Here is a 17306-nt window from a genome sequence, read left to right on the forward strand (position 1 = left end):
ATGAGAAGCTGATCGGAGGAAACAGCACTACCACAAATGAAACAATATTCTTTTTTTTAATGTGGATACTTATTCAGCCATAAAAAAATGAAGTACTTGTACATAGGGATAAATCCTGAAAACATGCTAAATGAAAGAAGCTAGTCACAAAAAGATCACATATATGATGCCATTCATATTAAATGCATAAGACTGAAGGAGTTGGGGAGATTAGGGATGATTGCTAAAAGGTGCAGGATTTCCAATGGAAAAATGGGCAAAAGACCTGAATAGACATTTCTCCAAAGAAGATATACAGATGGCCAACAAACACATGAAAAAATGCTCAACATCGCTGATTATAAGAGAAATGCAAATCAAAACTACCATGAGATATCACCTCACACCAGTCAGAATGGCCATCATTAATAAATCCACAAATAACAACTGCTGGAGGGGGTGTGGAGAAAAGGGAACCCTCTTGCACTGTTGGTGGGAATGTAAACTGGTACAGCCACTATGGAGAACAGTTTGGAGATACCTTAGAAATCTATACATAGAACTTCCATATGACCCCGCAATCCCACTCTTGGGCATCTATCCAGACAAAACTCTACTTAAAAGAGACACATGCACCCGCGTGTTCATTGCAGCACTATTCACAATAGCCAGGACATGGAAACAACCCAAATGTCCATCGACAGATGATTGGATTCGGAAGATGTGGTATATATACACAATGGAATACTACTCAGCCATAAAAAAGAATGACATAATGCCATTTGCAGCAACATGGATGGAGCTAGAGAATCTCATCCTGAGTGAAATGAGCCAGAAAGACAAAGACAAATACCATATGATATCACTTATAACTGGAATCTAATATCCAGCACAAATGAACATCTCCTCAGAAAAGAAAATCATGGACTTGGAGAAGAGACTTGTGGCTGCCTGATGGGAGGGGGAGGGAGTGGGAGGGATCGGGAGTTTGGGCTTATCAGACACAACTTAGAGTAGATTTACAAGGAGATCCTGCTGAATAGCATTGAGAACTTTGTCTAGATACTCATGTTGCAACAGAAGAAAGGCTGGGGGAAAAATGTAATTGTAATGTATACATGTAAGGATAACCTGACCCCCTTGCTGTACAGTGGGAAAATTAAAAAAAAAAAAAAAAAAGGTACAGGATTTCTTTTCGAAGTGATGAAGATGTTCTCAAATTGTGGTGATAGTTGCATAACTGTAAATCTACTAAAAGCCATTGAAAGAACATTTAAAACGGGTCAGGTATATGCTAATGTGAATTACAGAACAATAAAATAAATAACCAAGGCTCCTCCCATATGCTCTGTTATGGTGTGTCCTCTGGGACTTCGGAAAGATGGAGAAAGCTCCATCTGAAGCTAAATGGACTGAGTTCTAACCTTGCTCCTATCTCCTAGCAGTTAACCCCTTCCTCAATAGCACAATGAGGATGATAATCCCTGTCTGGGAAGGTTGTTGTGATTTTCTTTAAAAACATGCATTAAGGATAATGCAGTGGTGTCTGATACATAGTAGCCGCTCAATAAATAAACACTATTGTGCGCCTGTACGGCAATAATACATGTATACAGACCTAACCAGGGGCTGGTGGGGAGGCTCTCAAGGAACCAGATTGGGAGGACCAGTAGTACCCCCAGTCTCAGCCCTTGACCCCCAAGTCTCTCAGGCAGTGAGACAGTGAGACAGCTCACGAACCCTGACGTCAATGAAGAGTCCCACGGTCCCATACCCCAGGGCCAAGAGGAAAGAAACGATCAGGACCAGCGGGCATGCCAAGGCCACCCTTTCCCGCAGAGAGCCACGTTGCATAACTATGAGGACCAAGAGCCCAGTCACACAAGCTGCAGTAAGCATTACCACAAATGAAATAATATTCTTGTTTAGAAGACAACTGGAAACCAAAAGCTACCTAGTCCTCTCCCTTAAACATGATAACCTCCTCAAATCTCAAGAAAGCAGCTTGGAATAAGAGAAGTAGCCTTGAATTAACTCAGTAGGTGACCTCAGGTAAAGCATGGTAATGTCCCTTGGCCTCAGTGTCAGGATCATGGTGAGTGTGAGGTGGGCAGGATGCCTGGGGCCCTCGAAGAAGGAGGTTCTGACCTTTAGGCTCAAATCAGCAGCAGCTAGAAATGAGACCTCCTCCCAACCATGCACCCAGGGCTTCACACTCAACTCACCCTAGTCCAGCCCTGCTCAGTTTCAACATCTCCAGAGCAGAGGGGTGGCTAGAATGACGTCCAAGTTCTCTTTCAGCTTTTAAAGCTCTGCGATTCTACAAATTTCAATTTCCTAAAATAAAGAGATCTAAGAGGTGACATGAAAGAATTCACACTTCAAAAAAATAAAAGTTAAACTTTTCAAATATATCAATAGGCATTTCAACTAGTGTGTGTGTTTATGTGGTGTGTGTGTGTGTGTGTTCATCAATGCTGAATTGACCTGTTTTCCTGGATAAATAGCTTTCCTAGAAAATGATTCCAAGAGCATCTTCTCATCAAAGACAGAAAGCTGAAACTAATCTTAAATGAGTAAGTAAAACAAAGCCCTGCTACACTGTGGTGCGGCATTTCTGAAAATACAGTCATAAAGTATTTTTAAGAAGTCTACTTTCTGTACTGTATAATTGTCGCAGGAGGTGAAATTGGATCCAAATATCAAAGGATCCCTAATAGCACGGGGAAAATAAAAAACAGACTGTGTGAAATGTGCCTTTGAGTGTACTTCGGAAATGATTTGAAAAACAAGTGTTTGGACTCTCAATTGACTTTGATATCTGAGCTTCTCTTTGAAGAGACCAGATAGAATTGTTATAATTGCCTCTCTTAGAGCATACTTAGTTAGATCTTTGATCCCCATGCCTATGTCACTTTTGGAAGCCTGATCTGCTACACACTTTTCACAGAAACCATCACACCTGCATACACCCCAGGGTAAAAGAAAGACTGGGCTTAGTGTGAGCATTGTGGTATCTAGTTGTCTGAAGCTACCATCCTTTAAAGATACAGTGCCAACATGATTCCACAGTCAACTACGTTTCAAGATTTCAAAGCCCAGATTCAACCAGGCAGAAAATGCCTGCCAGTCAGGATCTGAAAAGCAAAGCAAGTCACTCTCCTCAATGCCTCAAGAATTTTTATAACGTTTAAGATGTGACACATCTAGTCCATCTCTCCCCTAACTCTGATTCTATCTCCTACAATTGTTCCTGAAACAGAAGGATGTTTGCTTCTGCAGCCAGACAGAAGGAAGAGAACTAGAGAACAGTGCCCAGCGAGATGAGGAAGAAATTCCTGACCACAAATGCGTGTCCAGGCAGAGATGGAGGTTCGTGCCTCTTCCTTCATTCTATCCCTAATCATGTTTTTCTTTAGCGTCTTCCATCTGATTAATCCAACTTCTCACTTCTTTTATTTCATCCTTTCAGCTCACTGATACCTTTCTGTAAGATGTCTATGCCCCTCAGTCTGCAAAACTCCCCTCCTTGGTTCTGTGGATATGTTACACCTGCCCCACTCCTATGCCTATGAATGTAATCAGACCTGCCTCCTCCCTGCCTGGCCTCTCCTCTCCACCCTTCTCCTAGGGAAACAAGAAAGCCTTCCCTCAGGTCCCCTCCCCTTTTCCTCCATTCCCATTAAGTGCTTTTTTTCCTCAAGAAATCTTTAAAAATTCTGCTCATCATGGCTTTTCCAGATTCTCCTTCATCTAAAGCTGCTTTCAAGAGCCCCATTTCCTGTTCCATACTCATCAGAGTGTGGTCCTGGCCCAGCAGCATCAGGATCAGCAGGAAGCTTGTTCTAACAAGCATTTCTAAATGTAGCATCCCAGGGCCCACACCTCACCAGTCAAATCAGGATCTGCATTTCAACAAGACCAGCAGTTGACCCAGGTGCATTCTGAAGTTCAAAAGGCCTTGTTAGAAGCCATGAGAATTTGGGGGAGGGCCAGTCAACTGTGGACCTGAGAGGTAAAAGAAGGTTCTCCTGAGGATGAGGTGACATTTGAAAGAAAAAAAGTGGGATGCTGCAGATGACCAGAGGGAAATGGCTGATGTAACTGTACAAAGCTGGACAAGAAGAGCCAGGTGATGAGCAACCCGTGTGCAGAGGCAGAACCAACCAGAGGAGGGTATTTTCCTCAAGAGCCACAGGCTGCCTAGAACATTTCCTGCCTCCATCAATATGCAACTTAGGAGACATGCTTCTGGAAAGCTAAGGACAAAAGATGTTGTTGATACTGAATCTTAGATGATTAAAGAATGAACCAAAGTCTTTGGCCAAGACAGTCTCAGGCTGCCTCTGTTCCTTGCTGATGGAAAGGAGATGGAACTGGGAAAAACAAGGTCAACACTGTGGAGGTTATGAGTTGGGACTTCATAGAATCTCTGTGAAATCCTTACTTTCCTTATTTTAACTGGGCCAAGATCTGGACTGTCTGGTTCCCATGTTCTGTAGGATAATATAGAGCTAATAAAATCTTAAGTTACTTCTCAATCCTCTGAGGGCCCTGATTTATGGGGGTGGGAGGAGGACCTCATAGAGTGTTGTTGCTTAACACCAATTAATCATGTCAGAAATTAAAAAGAACACAAAAAAAGATCATTTCATAAAGGTCAATGAAGAAAAGCAAAAAAGCTGAGTTATCAGGAACTGAAGTGTAAGTTCATACTTCAAACTATATTTTTATTTGCCATTATGGTAATGTCAAGAACAAAGTTCTTTAGGTTTTATAAAACAAACTATTACCATGTCTGTACTTCTCAATTTCCAACCTCTGGGGGTAAAATCACTTAGAAACAGGGGACTCTGAGCATTCCAGAAAAAAAGTCCTGGTTTCTATTAGCTGATTAAACAAGTATTTTACATATATTGACCAATGCAGAGTTCTTATCATCATGCCAGTCTCCTGGGGAGGATCTGAGGGGATCTGCAGCCTCAGTCCTGAGGAAAAGTTGACCTGCCTCCACAAGTCATCATTTCAGGGCCTCAAAAGTGTCTGCGGGGAGTTCCTATTGTGGCTCTGGGAGTTCCCATCGTGGTTCAGCGGTAACAAACACGGCTAGCATCCATGAGGATGCAGATTTGATCTCTAGCCTTGCTCAGTGAGTTAAGGATCTGGTGTTGCCTGGAGCTGTGGGGTAGGTTGCAGATGCAGCTTGGACCCCACGTGGCTATGACTGTGGCTCTGATTCGACCCCTAGTCTGAGAACTTCCATTTGCTGCAGGTACACACTTTTTTAAGACAAAATATTCAAAAAGTGTCTGGAGGGCTGAAGGAGGGTGCTCAGTGTTTGCTGGGGCTTGGGGGCATCAAGACTCTTTTCTCCAAATAGGAGTCCTACACTGCTGCCAATCCCAGGCCCCTCAGCTGGCTCTGTCTTCACTCCTCACTCCTAAATAGGAAACATCCCACCCCCATGTCTCTGAGGCCAGCTTTCTTGAGAGTGGGAGCCTGTGGAGAACGGAGTTGGGATGGAGCATCGCCAGCACCCCCACATTGTCTGCGAAAGGGTCCAAAGAAGAGAGATGCTTAAGGTCAGAGAAGGCTGAGCCCCATCTGCACCAGCTTTGGGTTTCAGAACTCGAAAACACTCACAGCTACTAAGTAATGGAGACGAGTGGGATCACCAGTCAGAGGAAGGCAGAAAACAGTGGTCCTAGTTCTGCCTTGCTTGAGTGTGAGCTCTGCTGGGATCCCATACACCCTAGGTTTGGAGCCCTCTGATGACTGCACCACAGTGGAATGAATGTCTGAAGCCCTCAGTGATCACCCCACAGCCCCAGGGGACTTGGTTCTTCCTGCTGAAGGACAGACTCTCCCTCGGATGCAGGGATGGCAAATGAACGAATAACCAGAATTTGAGACAGTGAAGTTTTCCATAAAAATGACTCCCTCTCAAGTTGCTTTTACCAAAAAACTAGGAGGTCATGTTGATGTCTCTTATCCAAATATGACCCTGAAGAAAGATTACCTTAAGTATTAAAGCCCACATGAAGGCCCATGGAGATGTCATCTACCATTAAGGAAAATGCTATTTGCTACTCAGGGGCTTGGGATGCACAGGCCATGAATTTGCAGTGCATTTCATGTAAGCCTATGACCTTATTTATTATTGGATACCTATGGTAATCCTTCAAAGTTTGAAAGGGGTTATTAATTAACACAGTGCACAACATAAAAAGGGAGACAACATAAAAAGGGAAAGAATGAAAAATAAGACAGAAAAAAAACCCCAGTGGACTAAAGAGGTAAAGAAACAACAGCACAGTTGCAATTCAGAATCATATAGACACACATTTGTTCTGCAAAGTCCTAATTTTAAACCCTCAGTCATTCATTCAGTGCTGATTACATCGCCCATAGACGGTTAGGTGCAGCTGCTCTGAATTATTGTCGTCACTAACCGTTGGGCTACATCCTAGAACAATTTTCAGTACATTCTCTCTAGAATTGGGAAAAGTTGGTCTGGATACTTTCTTTTCTATCTCGTCCTTTTTTCTACCCAACTAGCCACATGAATCTTAAGAACCTGAAACAAGAAAAGGTCTCATAAAACTGAAAACAGAAGCACACTCACATGGAGCACATTCACAGTTAGCTGCTGGAAATTCCGCAATCTCAGTTCTTGCATTCGTTTGTTGTTTTCTTCATATTTTTCTTCCACAAGCTTTCTGCATAAAGGGAACATAGAAAAAAGAGCTACAGTTCGCTAAAACCACAGCTTTGTTACACCGGTAAGTGTGATCCCTGTTTCAACAGGCAGACTGGGGTGTTGGGCAGCCATGGCGAGCACAGTGCAGTCACACTCAGTTCTCTTCTAAAGCTCCCAGGATGCCTGACTCCTTGGTCACCCTTGGAATACCAAAGCACAGAAGAGGGCAGTACCACCCTCTTCTTCTGTGGCAGGGCAGCACAGAATTCTCAGACTGTGCTGACAGGGCTATGTGTCTCAGATGCCAAGTACAGCGCCTAACAGGTGCTAATTAACTAGATGAAACTCAAAGAACTTATTGCCCCAGAGGGGGCAAAGAGAGCTGCATTTCAAAGAACTGATGCAAAAGAACATGAGAGTCACAATGAAGGGGAATTTTTCTCAGATATTTTCTTTGTTTCCTCTACAACAGGAGAGTTAAAAGTGATAGATTTAATAGATTTGCTATTAAACTGGAGGAAAGATTTGATTTCTTGTGATTACTTGTGTGCTAATTTATACTTAATTTTTTTTTGAAAAATCACTGAATATCCCTGTAGTCAAATTTTGTCTTCACAATGGGTATATTATAACCCTCATGATAATGGAGTCATTTTCTGGCTAAAACATGTGACCTTTCTTGAATCCTAAAAACCATAATCAAAACAACTCCATTGCAATTCATTCACGAAATCAAGAACAAACTTTATTTAGAAACTATTGTCTTTAATAACAAAAACATTAAATTTCATGAAGAAAATGTATGACTCGTATTAAAAATGTTTTGATCTGAAAAACAATTTGTAATGTGCATGTAGGTTATTAAATTGCCTTTTTAATCTGTTCCTATCAGAGATTTAAGTTTTCTTTTAGCTTCAACCAATGACATGAACCATGGTACCCTGGAAATATCACCACCCCTGAGGTGTCAGAAATACATTTGGGACTGAGAATTGATGCACAGTTCAAACGACTTCCAGGAACATATTTTCTCAAGAAAATTCACACTCAGTGATGTATTGGTTTGTATAGATCTTCCGACTGAACATTCAATAATATCACAGCAGTGTCTTGAAAGTGGCTGTGATGGGAGTATTGATGCCACAGAATCAGGAAACAAATTAGTAGCCACTCCCCAACCCCGCTTCCCTACTCCCAAGTCCAGAGGGGGCTGTTAAACATTCACCAGCACATTACAGCACATGAAGCACTTTGATGGAAATCTTTTCCCACATTTATTCAAGAAAATCTGTGTTAAGGGAAAACCATCTCCCAGGTTCTTATGTGGTTCATCATGATGTTCACTCTAAGTACAAGGACACCTCAAAGCATTTTTCAGATGCATTAACAAGGTCACAAAATGAACACATTTGAATTTCAGGTCTTTTTTTGTGTCTCTAGTTCTTGGTTGGGGCTTCTAAGCCACCAAAAAGTTGGCAAAGGAAGAAGCAAGAAGAAAAATTAGGAAATTGGGTCATTTGCCAATGGGAAAATTAGTCTTTGAGAAAGGGTTCTTTGGAATGCCCTTTTCATGGGTAAACTCTGAACACTAGTGATCTCTCAGAGCAGCAACACAGATTCTTGACAGAACAGAGCTGTTTCTGGCCTCTTTCCCAAAAGCAACAATTTCCTGCAGGTACATTCTTCTCACTACAGAGTAACTAGGGCTCCAGGTAGGGGATTCAGCAAACATCTGGGGAGTGTGGACAGAACAGAGAGACCACTTTAACCTCCCTTGCCTGGCTGTGTGCAGAAGCAACAAGGAGACTCAACAACAAGGAGATTTCATCTTCAAGCTGACTCTGTATTTTCACTCCTAATAACCTCCCTGATAGTCAATCTTTTTCACACAAGACTGAAGCCCTGATATTAATAGTGTCTGGCATCTAATAACCATGTAGGGCTCAATACCCATCTTTCGAGAGAATGAGTGAATGAATAAACTGATAAATATATAATGAGAATGTGCACTTTGATTTCTTGTTGTGGTTTTTGCTTTTCTTCAGCAAATTCTAGAGCCCAGGGCACCTCAGGGAGGACTGCTTACTTCAGCTTCCTGGCCTCCTCATCAGCTGCCTGGACCTTCCTCAGCCGCATCCTTTCTCTTGGTGTCATCTTCTGCACTTCAGATAGTGCCCGCAGGGTCTGCAGGTGGATCTTTTTTTGCCTGTAGATAATAAAGATTCCCCACATGCAACCCATCCCAAACATACTCAGAAAAATTAAACAAGGATTTTGCAGAAGTATCTACACTACTGAGAAGGGAAAAGTATCTCAAGACACGCCAGACAAAAACTAATAAACTCTGGGTTAGGTAATGAGCCAAGCAGGACTGCAGTTAATAGGCAATATTTTTCAAATTAGATTTTTGTTTAAAAGCAAATGATGTACTTTCCAAATTTCTGCTAATTTCATTGCCTCTGACTGGTTTTCATATTGTAAGACAAATTAGTATCTTGGCCATTAAGGAATAAATAGACTGGCAGACTAATTCAGCCAACAGCTAGAACACAGGCAGGGTTTGGATCCCATCTCTCCCACTCATTAGCTCTGTTGCTGTGGGCAAGTTACCAAACCTCTCTGAACCTTAGTTTTCTCATCCATAAGGAATGGGCTATCTTGAGTATTATATGGGATAACATATGCACAGCTTCCGGCGCCTAAGCAGTATACCCAAATGATAGTATTATAATAGTACTGAATATATCATATTCTAGGCTTCACATAGTAGGGATTTTTATGGCAGCATGGGTAGGGAGTAACTGCAAGGTTAACAACATTCTCTGGATTCAAATCCTAGCTCCCAGGCTACATACCCTTGGGCAAATTACTTAACATCTCCATGATCATGAAAATAATAATAATAATGGTACCTACTTCATAGGGTTTTTGTGAGTTTAAATGAGTTAATTCATGCAAAGTGCTTATAACAATGCAAAGCTTATGGTCATTATCTCCAAAAATGTTAGTCAATATTATTCCAAGCCTCTTTCTTCAGTTACAAAAATTAATTACATATTAAAAGGTCTGCAACCCTGTTCTCAAAAGCATTTCCTTCTGTGCCTGGCATAGTTAGGACCCAATAGAAGAATGCCTTTTGCACTCCACTCCCTTCTTAAAAACCGCTAGGAAGAAACTGTAATGACCATTGTAGGGAGTTCTCTTCCCTCTGGAGTACAGTGCAGACCAGAGCCTCCAGGGGCCATGAAGTTTTCAGGAACATACATGTCTTTATTTTGTAAGACCGAATAGAGCCCCTTAAAACATAGTTACAGATCTTGAAAATAAGAGTGACAATTTGAAATCGGTATTTCATAATGTGAAAGACCACCCAAAGAATTGGATTCTAGCACACTGTAATTGTAAGCACAGTCAGGCAAGCTGTTTTACAACTGCAGTGCAAAATGATAGCTAAAAAGAGTCTAGTATTTGAAAAATAAGATATCAAGTACACTCACATACCTTGTTAATAAAATAAAATGAGAAGTTCTAGGCATTCTTGAAAAAAATAGTAGTAACTCAAGAAAACCAGGTTGGAGCAGACCTAAAGATTTATCTCTGAGGTGCAGGGTGTTCTTATTCTTCTTTTTGCTTTTTAGGGCCACACTAGTGGCATATGGAATTTCCCAGGCTAAGGGACGAATCAGAGCTGCAGCTGCCAGCCTACACCACAGCTCATGGCAATGCCAGATCCTTAACCCACTGAGTGAGGCCAGGGATTGAACTCACATCCTCATGGATACTAGCTGGGTTCATTACCACTGAGCCACAGTGGGAACTCCAAGGGTGTTTTAACTGGAGATCAGACTTTAAACAAAGACAGAATATCTTTGATGGACTAGTTCCTTCAATTTGAATGTGAAGATGGAAAACATAGTACAGTTCAGAAACCACTGGACTAGGGGTTAGAGAAGCATATTTGTGTAATTTGACCTTAAAGATCAAGCTGATCAGGGCTACTGTTCCCACCCTACTATCCTGCACAGCTCTGGGAGTGGCTGTCATTCTCATTGGGTCCTTACAAATTAAAGAGTTCTTACAGTAAAATGACAGATTTGGTCCTATCAGTGGTGCCCTGGAGTTGTGCATCACCATCTGCACAGCTGCAGATGGCTGTTCTCACATAACCTAGTCTTCTGAGCTCTTGCAAGTTATGGCATAGAAATTCTGAATTTATGTAGAAGAGAGAAATGAAATCAGGAGAAAAATTATGGTTCTTTGCGAAATATATATCCTCTAGTTCTTGAGAAAGCAAATTCTGGCTTATTTTTAGCTGTCCCAGGATTCTACAATATTGACTTTTCAGTAGATACTCTGCCAGTCCTGTTAAACAAACAACATGTGAGAGCCACTGATGCTTAATCTGATTGTTCATTAGCATAAGTATCACTAAATGTTTGAGAGATTAATTTCTCTATATACCTACAAGGCAACTGGAGAGATCCCCTGCAGATCAGTAAGCTATGCAGAGCTTTAAACTTTTATGATTTCCATTTACTACCACCTGGGGCAAAGGGCTTTGGAAAACCAGGTTACTGAAGCTCCTTAATTTCTTGGCAAGACTTAAGTGAATTCTAGGATACTCCATGCAGTCAGCTTAGCACTAATAGATTTTTTAAGACAAATACATTTAACATTTACACTCAATGGGCTTTTTAAAAACAAAGCAATTACTTACACAGCATTAATTATATATGCTGCCTCCTTCTGACAATTCAAATTCTTGCCTTCCAGGGTTATTTCAGAATATCGGCACATCAGGTGCTGAAAAAAAGAACAATCAAACACATCTAAAAGATGCCTCTTCAGGGATGAAGAGGCATAAAACTACTGGCATAAAACTACTTTCTTTTGTGTAGTACTATTGACAGCCTGGGATTTGAAAACAAACCCACTGGTAACAATTTTTCCTTCTGTAAATGGTTTAAAACATTACACAGCAGCTGATGCAACATGATCCTGTGGGGTCGGCTCCAACTTCATCTTCTCTGCCTGCTCTTTTATTCTCTGTCACCCAGTCACAGGCATGCGTTCCTTGAGCTCCAAAACAGAGATTTCTCTCTCCCTGCTTTGGGCCTGGAGTGGATGATGTCTCCACTCCAAGGGCCAGGACGAGGGTAAGGCACCTGAGACACTCACCTTGGTGCAAAATTTAAGGGACACAAAATTCCTCAGTAACCAAGATAAATAATATTTTAATGTAATATTATAAAAAATCAATATTAATGAAAAAAGCCATGGAGACTACAATACCCAAGGCTTAGATAGCTACAAGATCCAGTCCTGAACTTGCACCATTCTACTTTCCTTGCTTTGTTACTGAGCTGAACTCAGGTCCTCTTGCATGCAGAAAAGCCAACCTATAGACACTGGGGTTGTGGTGAAGGAAAGTACAGCATTTACTGTAGGACACCAAGAAAGGAGAATAGGCAGCTAATGCTCAAAAGGCTCGGACCCCTTGATGGCTTTCACGGAAAGATTTTTAAAGGCAACATTTGGAGTGAGGGTTGCAGCTCATGGACTTTCTTCTGATTGGTTGGTAGTAAGGTAACAGTGTGATGTTTCAGGAATCTTAATCATCAGTCTCTGGTTCCAACCAGTCCAAGGTCTACATGCCTGTGGTCAGAATGTAGTCACTACCCTTGACCTGGTGAGGGTGGGGGTTGTCTTAGTTTCTTCGGAACAACACAAAAATATGCATCAGATTGTTATGTATATCCCTTGGAGAGAAGCTGGGACTCTGTTTTGTCACTGAATTACTATCATTACTTTTCTTGCTTGACAGCTTTTCCTTTGTTTCTGCATTCCCTCACTTCCCTAATTAGTAGCTGCTTGTATTTCCTCTTTGGAACTCAGGGAAGGTTTAGGAGACTAAAGCCTTTTTCTACAAACAATAAACAGGGGACATGGAGGGGCCTTCCTATCTAGAAAGGTTCACAGGGTGCTGCTTGCTTGGTTTCAGCTTCACCTTGGTTTCAGTTCCACCCTGTTGGATCCTATTCTTGAACTTTTGATATTTTGTTTTTATGGATATTTTAGCATTACTTTGGATGTTTTAAAACATAGTGCTACAATATTATTTATCTTGTTTACTGAGTTTTTGGTCTCCTCTTTAATTTTGCCCCAGGGTAAATGCCTCATGTACCTTACCCTAGTTCCTAGGGATCTTTTGGATGTCTTTAGACTTTTCTGTTTCTTTGTTTGCTCACATCCCCTTCAATGTGGTTTTGATCCCCAAAGCCAGCTTCTTTTTCAGAGGCCTGCCCTCAGGCAAGTGGAGCCTCTTTGCTAGTGAGAGCTATGCACCAGGAGAGCTGAAAACAACAGGGAGCTTTCACCACCTCCCCCTCCTGCCCTGCTCACCATGGGTCCTCAGGGCTTCCCCTGGGGCACATGCTTTCTCCCCTCCATGTCCCCGTCCAGGGAACATCATCTAAGTCAGGGCTTTGTAGCAGCCACCCCCTATGACGCCAATACTCTTCCTTATGCTCTTTGCAGGGCTGGCTGCTTCTCACCATCTAGCTGGTGTTGAAAAGTCAGCTGCTCCATCTCTGACCACCAAAGCCCTTCCTTTCCCTTATCTCACAGCATCCTGTTTGCTTTCTTCCTAGTGGTCCTGAAAATTTACAATTATTTTACTTTTTTGCTTACATTTTCTTGGTTATGGATCCACTTACTAGCAGTCAAGCTTCAAAAGGAGAGAAGCCACATCTGTTCCTGTCACTTTGGTACCCCTCCAACTACCCTCCCCTACCCAGTGTCAGCACAACTAATGACTGTACATCAAATCAACATCCTTTTTCCTTGTGGACTGAGAACCAGCCTCTGATGAAAAGGTGTGTCCATTTGTGAAGGTGAATGACTGCTCTAGGGTCCACTTACAAAACAATCCATAAAATTAAAAGAAATCTGACTGAGGGATCTGTATTATAAGAGCCTATGAAGTTTTATCTTTTTTAAAGCCTTCTGAGATGGTACCATTTGCTTTTTTCTTACCATTGGAGGCAGATTATCAGCATCAAAATTTCTAATCTATAGGAAAACAATAAACTCAGCTAATCAATAAAAAGTACTATTTAGTATCTAATAAATGAGTGGAGTAATGAAGTCCCCATGAAAACCCCAGATTTTGTATGATTTGTAGAACATTCTTGCACTAGCAGGGATACACTTACAAAATGTTGAGGTGAGATTTATAAACCTAGAGCTCTAAGGGTGGATGTTGAGTTTAGGCAGAAAATCACCAGCATTAACTTGTCGTATTTGGGGCACCTGGGAACTGGATGGAGTTCACATACCTTCTTTTGCAAAGAGATTGTCTACTAATAATTTTCCCCATCTTAAAAAAAAATCATTTCTCCTTTCTGATTGGTCCTTAGTGCATCTTATTCTCACAATTTATCTCCAAATCCTAGAAATATATAAATGCTGATCCCTGCATCCCCACATCCCTTTCATTTTAAGTACCTGTAGTTGTTCATCAATGTAAGGAATTTTTAAAATTTCTACAGCAGATGGTCTCAGTGAAGGACTCTTGTTTAACATGCTGTAATGTTTAAAAAGAAAATTATTGTTCAAGTAAACTAAAATTAAAAGTACAATTTAAAACTGTTTCTGCTGCAGCACATTTTTTTCCATACCTTTGCATGATGGTATTCAGCTGTCGTGGGTATCTCTCAGGGAGAGAAGGAGTGTCACCTTCAACAATTTTTAAGACAATGGATAAGAAATTGGAACCAGTGAATGCATGATTCATGCAGCACATCTCATACAAAATGCATGCCAGAGACCTGGAGCCGGTCAAAGAATGTAAATGAAGAATAAATGTTCTATTTTAAATTTGATCATCATACAAAACCTCAGATGGGTTAGGGCATCATTTTTTTCAAAGATTCAGTTCCATACTTTGTTTTAAATTTAAACACATTTTCTTCTTTAAAAAAGAGGAAAAAGGGAAAGAAGAAAACACAAAATTTAAGTCTGAATAACAACTTTTTGTCAGAGGAGAGCGCACAATTCAACAGGAATATGCCTACACATAGTAGGGACTCAATAAATATTTGATCAATGTGTAAGGAATTTTGAATTAAACTCTATGAAGGAAAAATAAAATACAGGTAAATATTGTCTTCCTAAGGCAGTTCCATTAATGTTATATAGCAAAATCAAATTTAAATTTATTAGCCTAACCTTCCCTGTAATGTGAATTCAAGCATTTTTAAAAGGAAAATGGCATTCTTTATTAGTGTTCTAAAAAGAATCCATTTGCAAGTAGGATGGAAGGCAGCTACTTTTAGCTCACATTAAAGTGTATAATTCTCCCTTTGGGAGGATGAAACAGAATATTAAAGTTCTAGACCACTCCAACACTAATTTGTATTAACCATGCATATCAGTAATGTCTAAACCAACAGAAAAATCAGTTAAATAATCTATGTCATTAAGAAAATTAAGGGGAAATTTCTGTCTGAATTTAGTTTTAAGAAAGAGCTGTAGTTCTCCAGAATAATGGGATATTTTTCTCTTCTGGGTATTTTGAATTAGATATCTGGCCAGGTCTCCCTTTTCTAATTGGTTGTTTGAAAGACAAGAAATAAATTTGGGGTTGACCTTGTGTAAGCTTTCTCATAAAAAGCAATGTACTCATTGGTAAAATATATACATGCCTGCTATTACTGTAACCATTTTGTGGATATTCTAGAAAATGTGCATTTATAAGAAAATTCTGGATATACACATTGAAAATGTTTCTGTTCCAATAAAAAATAATAACACTAAAAATCTCAAACTGGTTGGTACTTTACATATTACAAAGCACTTTCACATATATCTCAACCTAACTTCCCAGTGACTAGAGCCAAAATACTTGAGAGAGAAAGGGCATGTTAGGAGAAATCACACCAAATTGACTACAGCACCAAGATCGAAATCAACATTATAAATTATGAAAATTATCTGAGGTTCGAACAAATTTTCATCCATCTTTAAGACTATCAGAAGGTATTTGGTACAGGAGCACATATTTAGATTTCTATGCACAGAAAAACAATTTCCTTCAAATAAAGGTAAAATAAAGCATTTTTATTTTTTTATCTAAATAAACTGACTTTATTGTATTCTTTATTCTATTCTAATTTTCTCACAAACCTTATATTGTGGACATCTTTACATGCTACTGCATTTTTATTTTCCTTAATTAAACTTTTAATTTTGATATAGTTATGGATTTCCATGCAGTTGTGAGAAATAACACAGAGAATTGCATATTCATTACCCAGTTTCTCCCAATGGTAACATTTAGCAAAACTCTGGTACAAAATCACAATGAAGATGTTGACATTGGTACAGTATACTGGTCTTATTCAGATTTTACCAGTTTAATTAGCACTTGTGGGTGGGTGTGTTTAGCACTATACAATATTATCTCATGTTTGTTTATCCACCTGCTGGTCAACATACAGAACGTTCCATCATCACTTGGGTCCTTCATGTTGTCCTTTATTAAATGCCCCACCTCTCCCTCACCCTACACTCCACCCCAACACCTAATCTGTTCTTCACTTCTAGTAGTTTCTGTCTTCACAAATGTTATATAAAAAGAAGCGTACAGTTTGTAACCTTTTGAGGCTGACTTTTTCCACTCAGCATAATTCCCAGGTGATCCGTCCAAAGTGTTTTGTGTATCAATAATTCATTTCTTTTTATTTTTGAGTAATAGTTCACGGTATGGATGCATCACAGTTTCTTTAATCATTCACCTATTAAAGGACCTTTGGATTGGTCCCCATTTTTACCTATTTCAAACAGGTGCTATGAACATTCACATATAGGTTTTTTGTGGATGTAAGTTTTCATTGCCCTGGGAACGTTGGCCCAGAGCTCAGTTGCCAGATCATATGGTAATTGCACATTTAGTATGTAAGAAACTGCAAACTGTCGTCCAATGTAGCTGCATTTTTCAGTATATAAGTGATCCAATTTCTCTACATTCTCACCAGCATTTGGTGTTGCAGAAATAAAGCATTTTTAGACCAACAAAAAGTTAGAGAATTCATGCCAGCATGAAAGCACTAAAATTTTAAATGGGAGTTCTTCCAGTAGAAGAAAGATGATCCCTGAGAGAAACAAGGAATGAAAAAAGGGATGAAGGGCACTGGAAAAAGTAATTTTGTGAATATGCATAAATCAACATTAACTCTCTAAAACAATATTAACTATCTTGTGGGATTTAAAATTACAGAGAATAACATTTTATGACAAAAATAATGCACAAGACATAAGAGTTTAAATGGAATTAAAGAATCATAAGATCCTAACACTACTGGGAAAATGGTAAAAGCAGTGATTTTTTTCTTTTTGTCTTTTTAGGACCGCACCTATGGCATATGGAAGTTCCCAGGCCAGGGGTCGAATCCAAGCTGTAGCTGCTGGCCTACACCACGGCCACAGCAATGCAGGATCCAAGCCTCATCTGCGACCTACACCACAGCTCGTAGCAACTCCAGATCCTTAACCCACTGAGGTAGGCCACTGAGATCCTTAACCCACTGATCCTGAGTCCTCACGGGTACTAGTTGGGCTCATCACT

At 40.2% G+C, this 17306-nt stretch overlaps 1 protein-coding gene across 2 annotated transcripts in view; it reads right to left on the reverse strand.

Annotated features, from left to right (window-relative positions):
* NEK11 (NIMA related kinase 11) overlaps positions 1-17306 on the reverse strand; it is a 172576-nt gene that overhangs the window by 48789 nt on the left and 106481 nt on the right. The window contains exons 7-11 of one of the 2 annotated variants that reach the window (XM_047768271.1): positions 14359-14508; positions 14186-14264; positions 11397-11482; positions 8766-8885; positions 6605-6698 (exon numbers count right to left, since the gene is read on the reverse strand). In XM_047768271.1, the coding sequence (XP_047624227.1) occupies positions 6605-6698; positions 8766-8885; positions 11397-11482; positions 14186-14264; positions 14359-14508 (529 nt within the window). The remainder of the gene's footprint in view (positions 1-6604; positions 6699-8765; positions 8886-11396; positions 11483-14185; positions 14265-14358; positions 14509-17306) is intronic. The other variant, XM_047768280.1, reaches the window with a different exon arrangement.

Source organism: Phacochoerus africanus, chromosome 1 (assembly GCF_016906955.1).
Source record: "Phacochoerus africanus isolate WHEZ1 chromosome 1, ROS_Pafr_v1, whole genome shotgun sequence".
In the NCBI taxonomy this organism is placed as follows: Eukaryota; Metazoa; Chordata; class Mammalia; order Artiodactyla; family Suidae; genus Phacochoerus; species Phacochoerus africanus.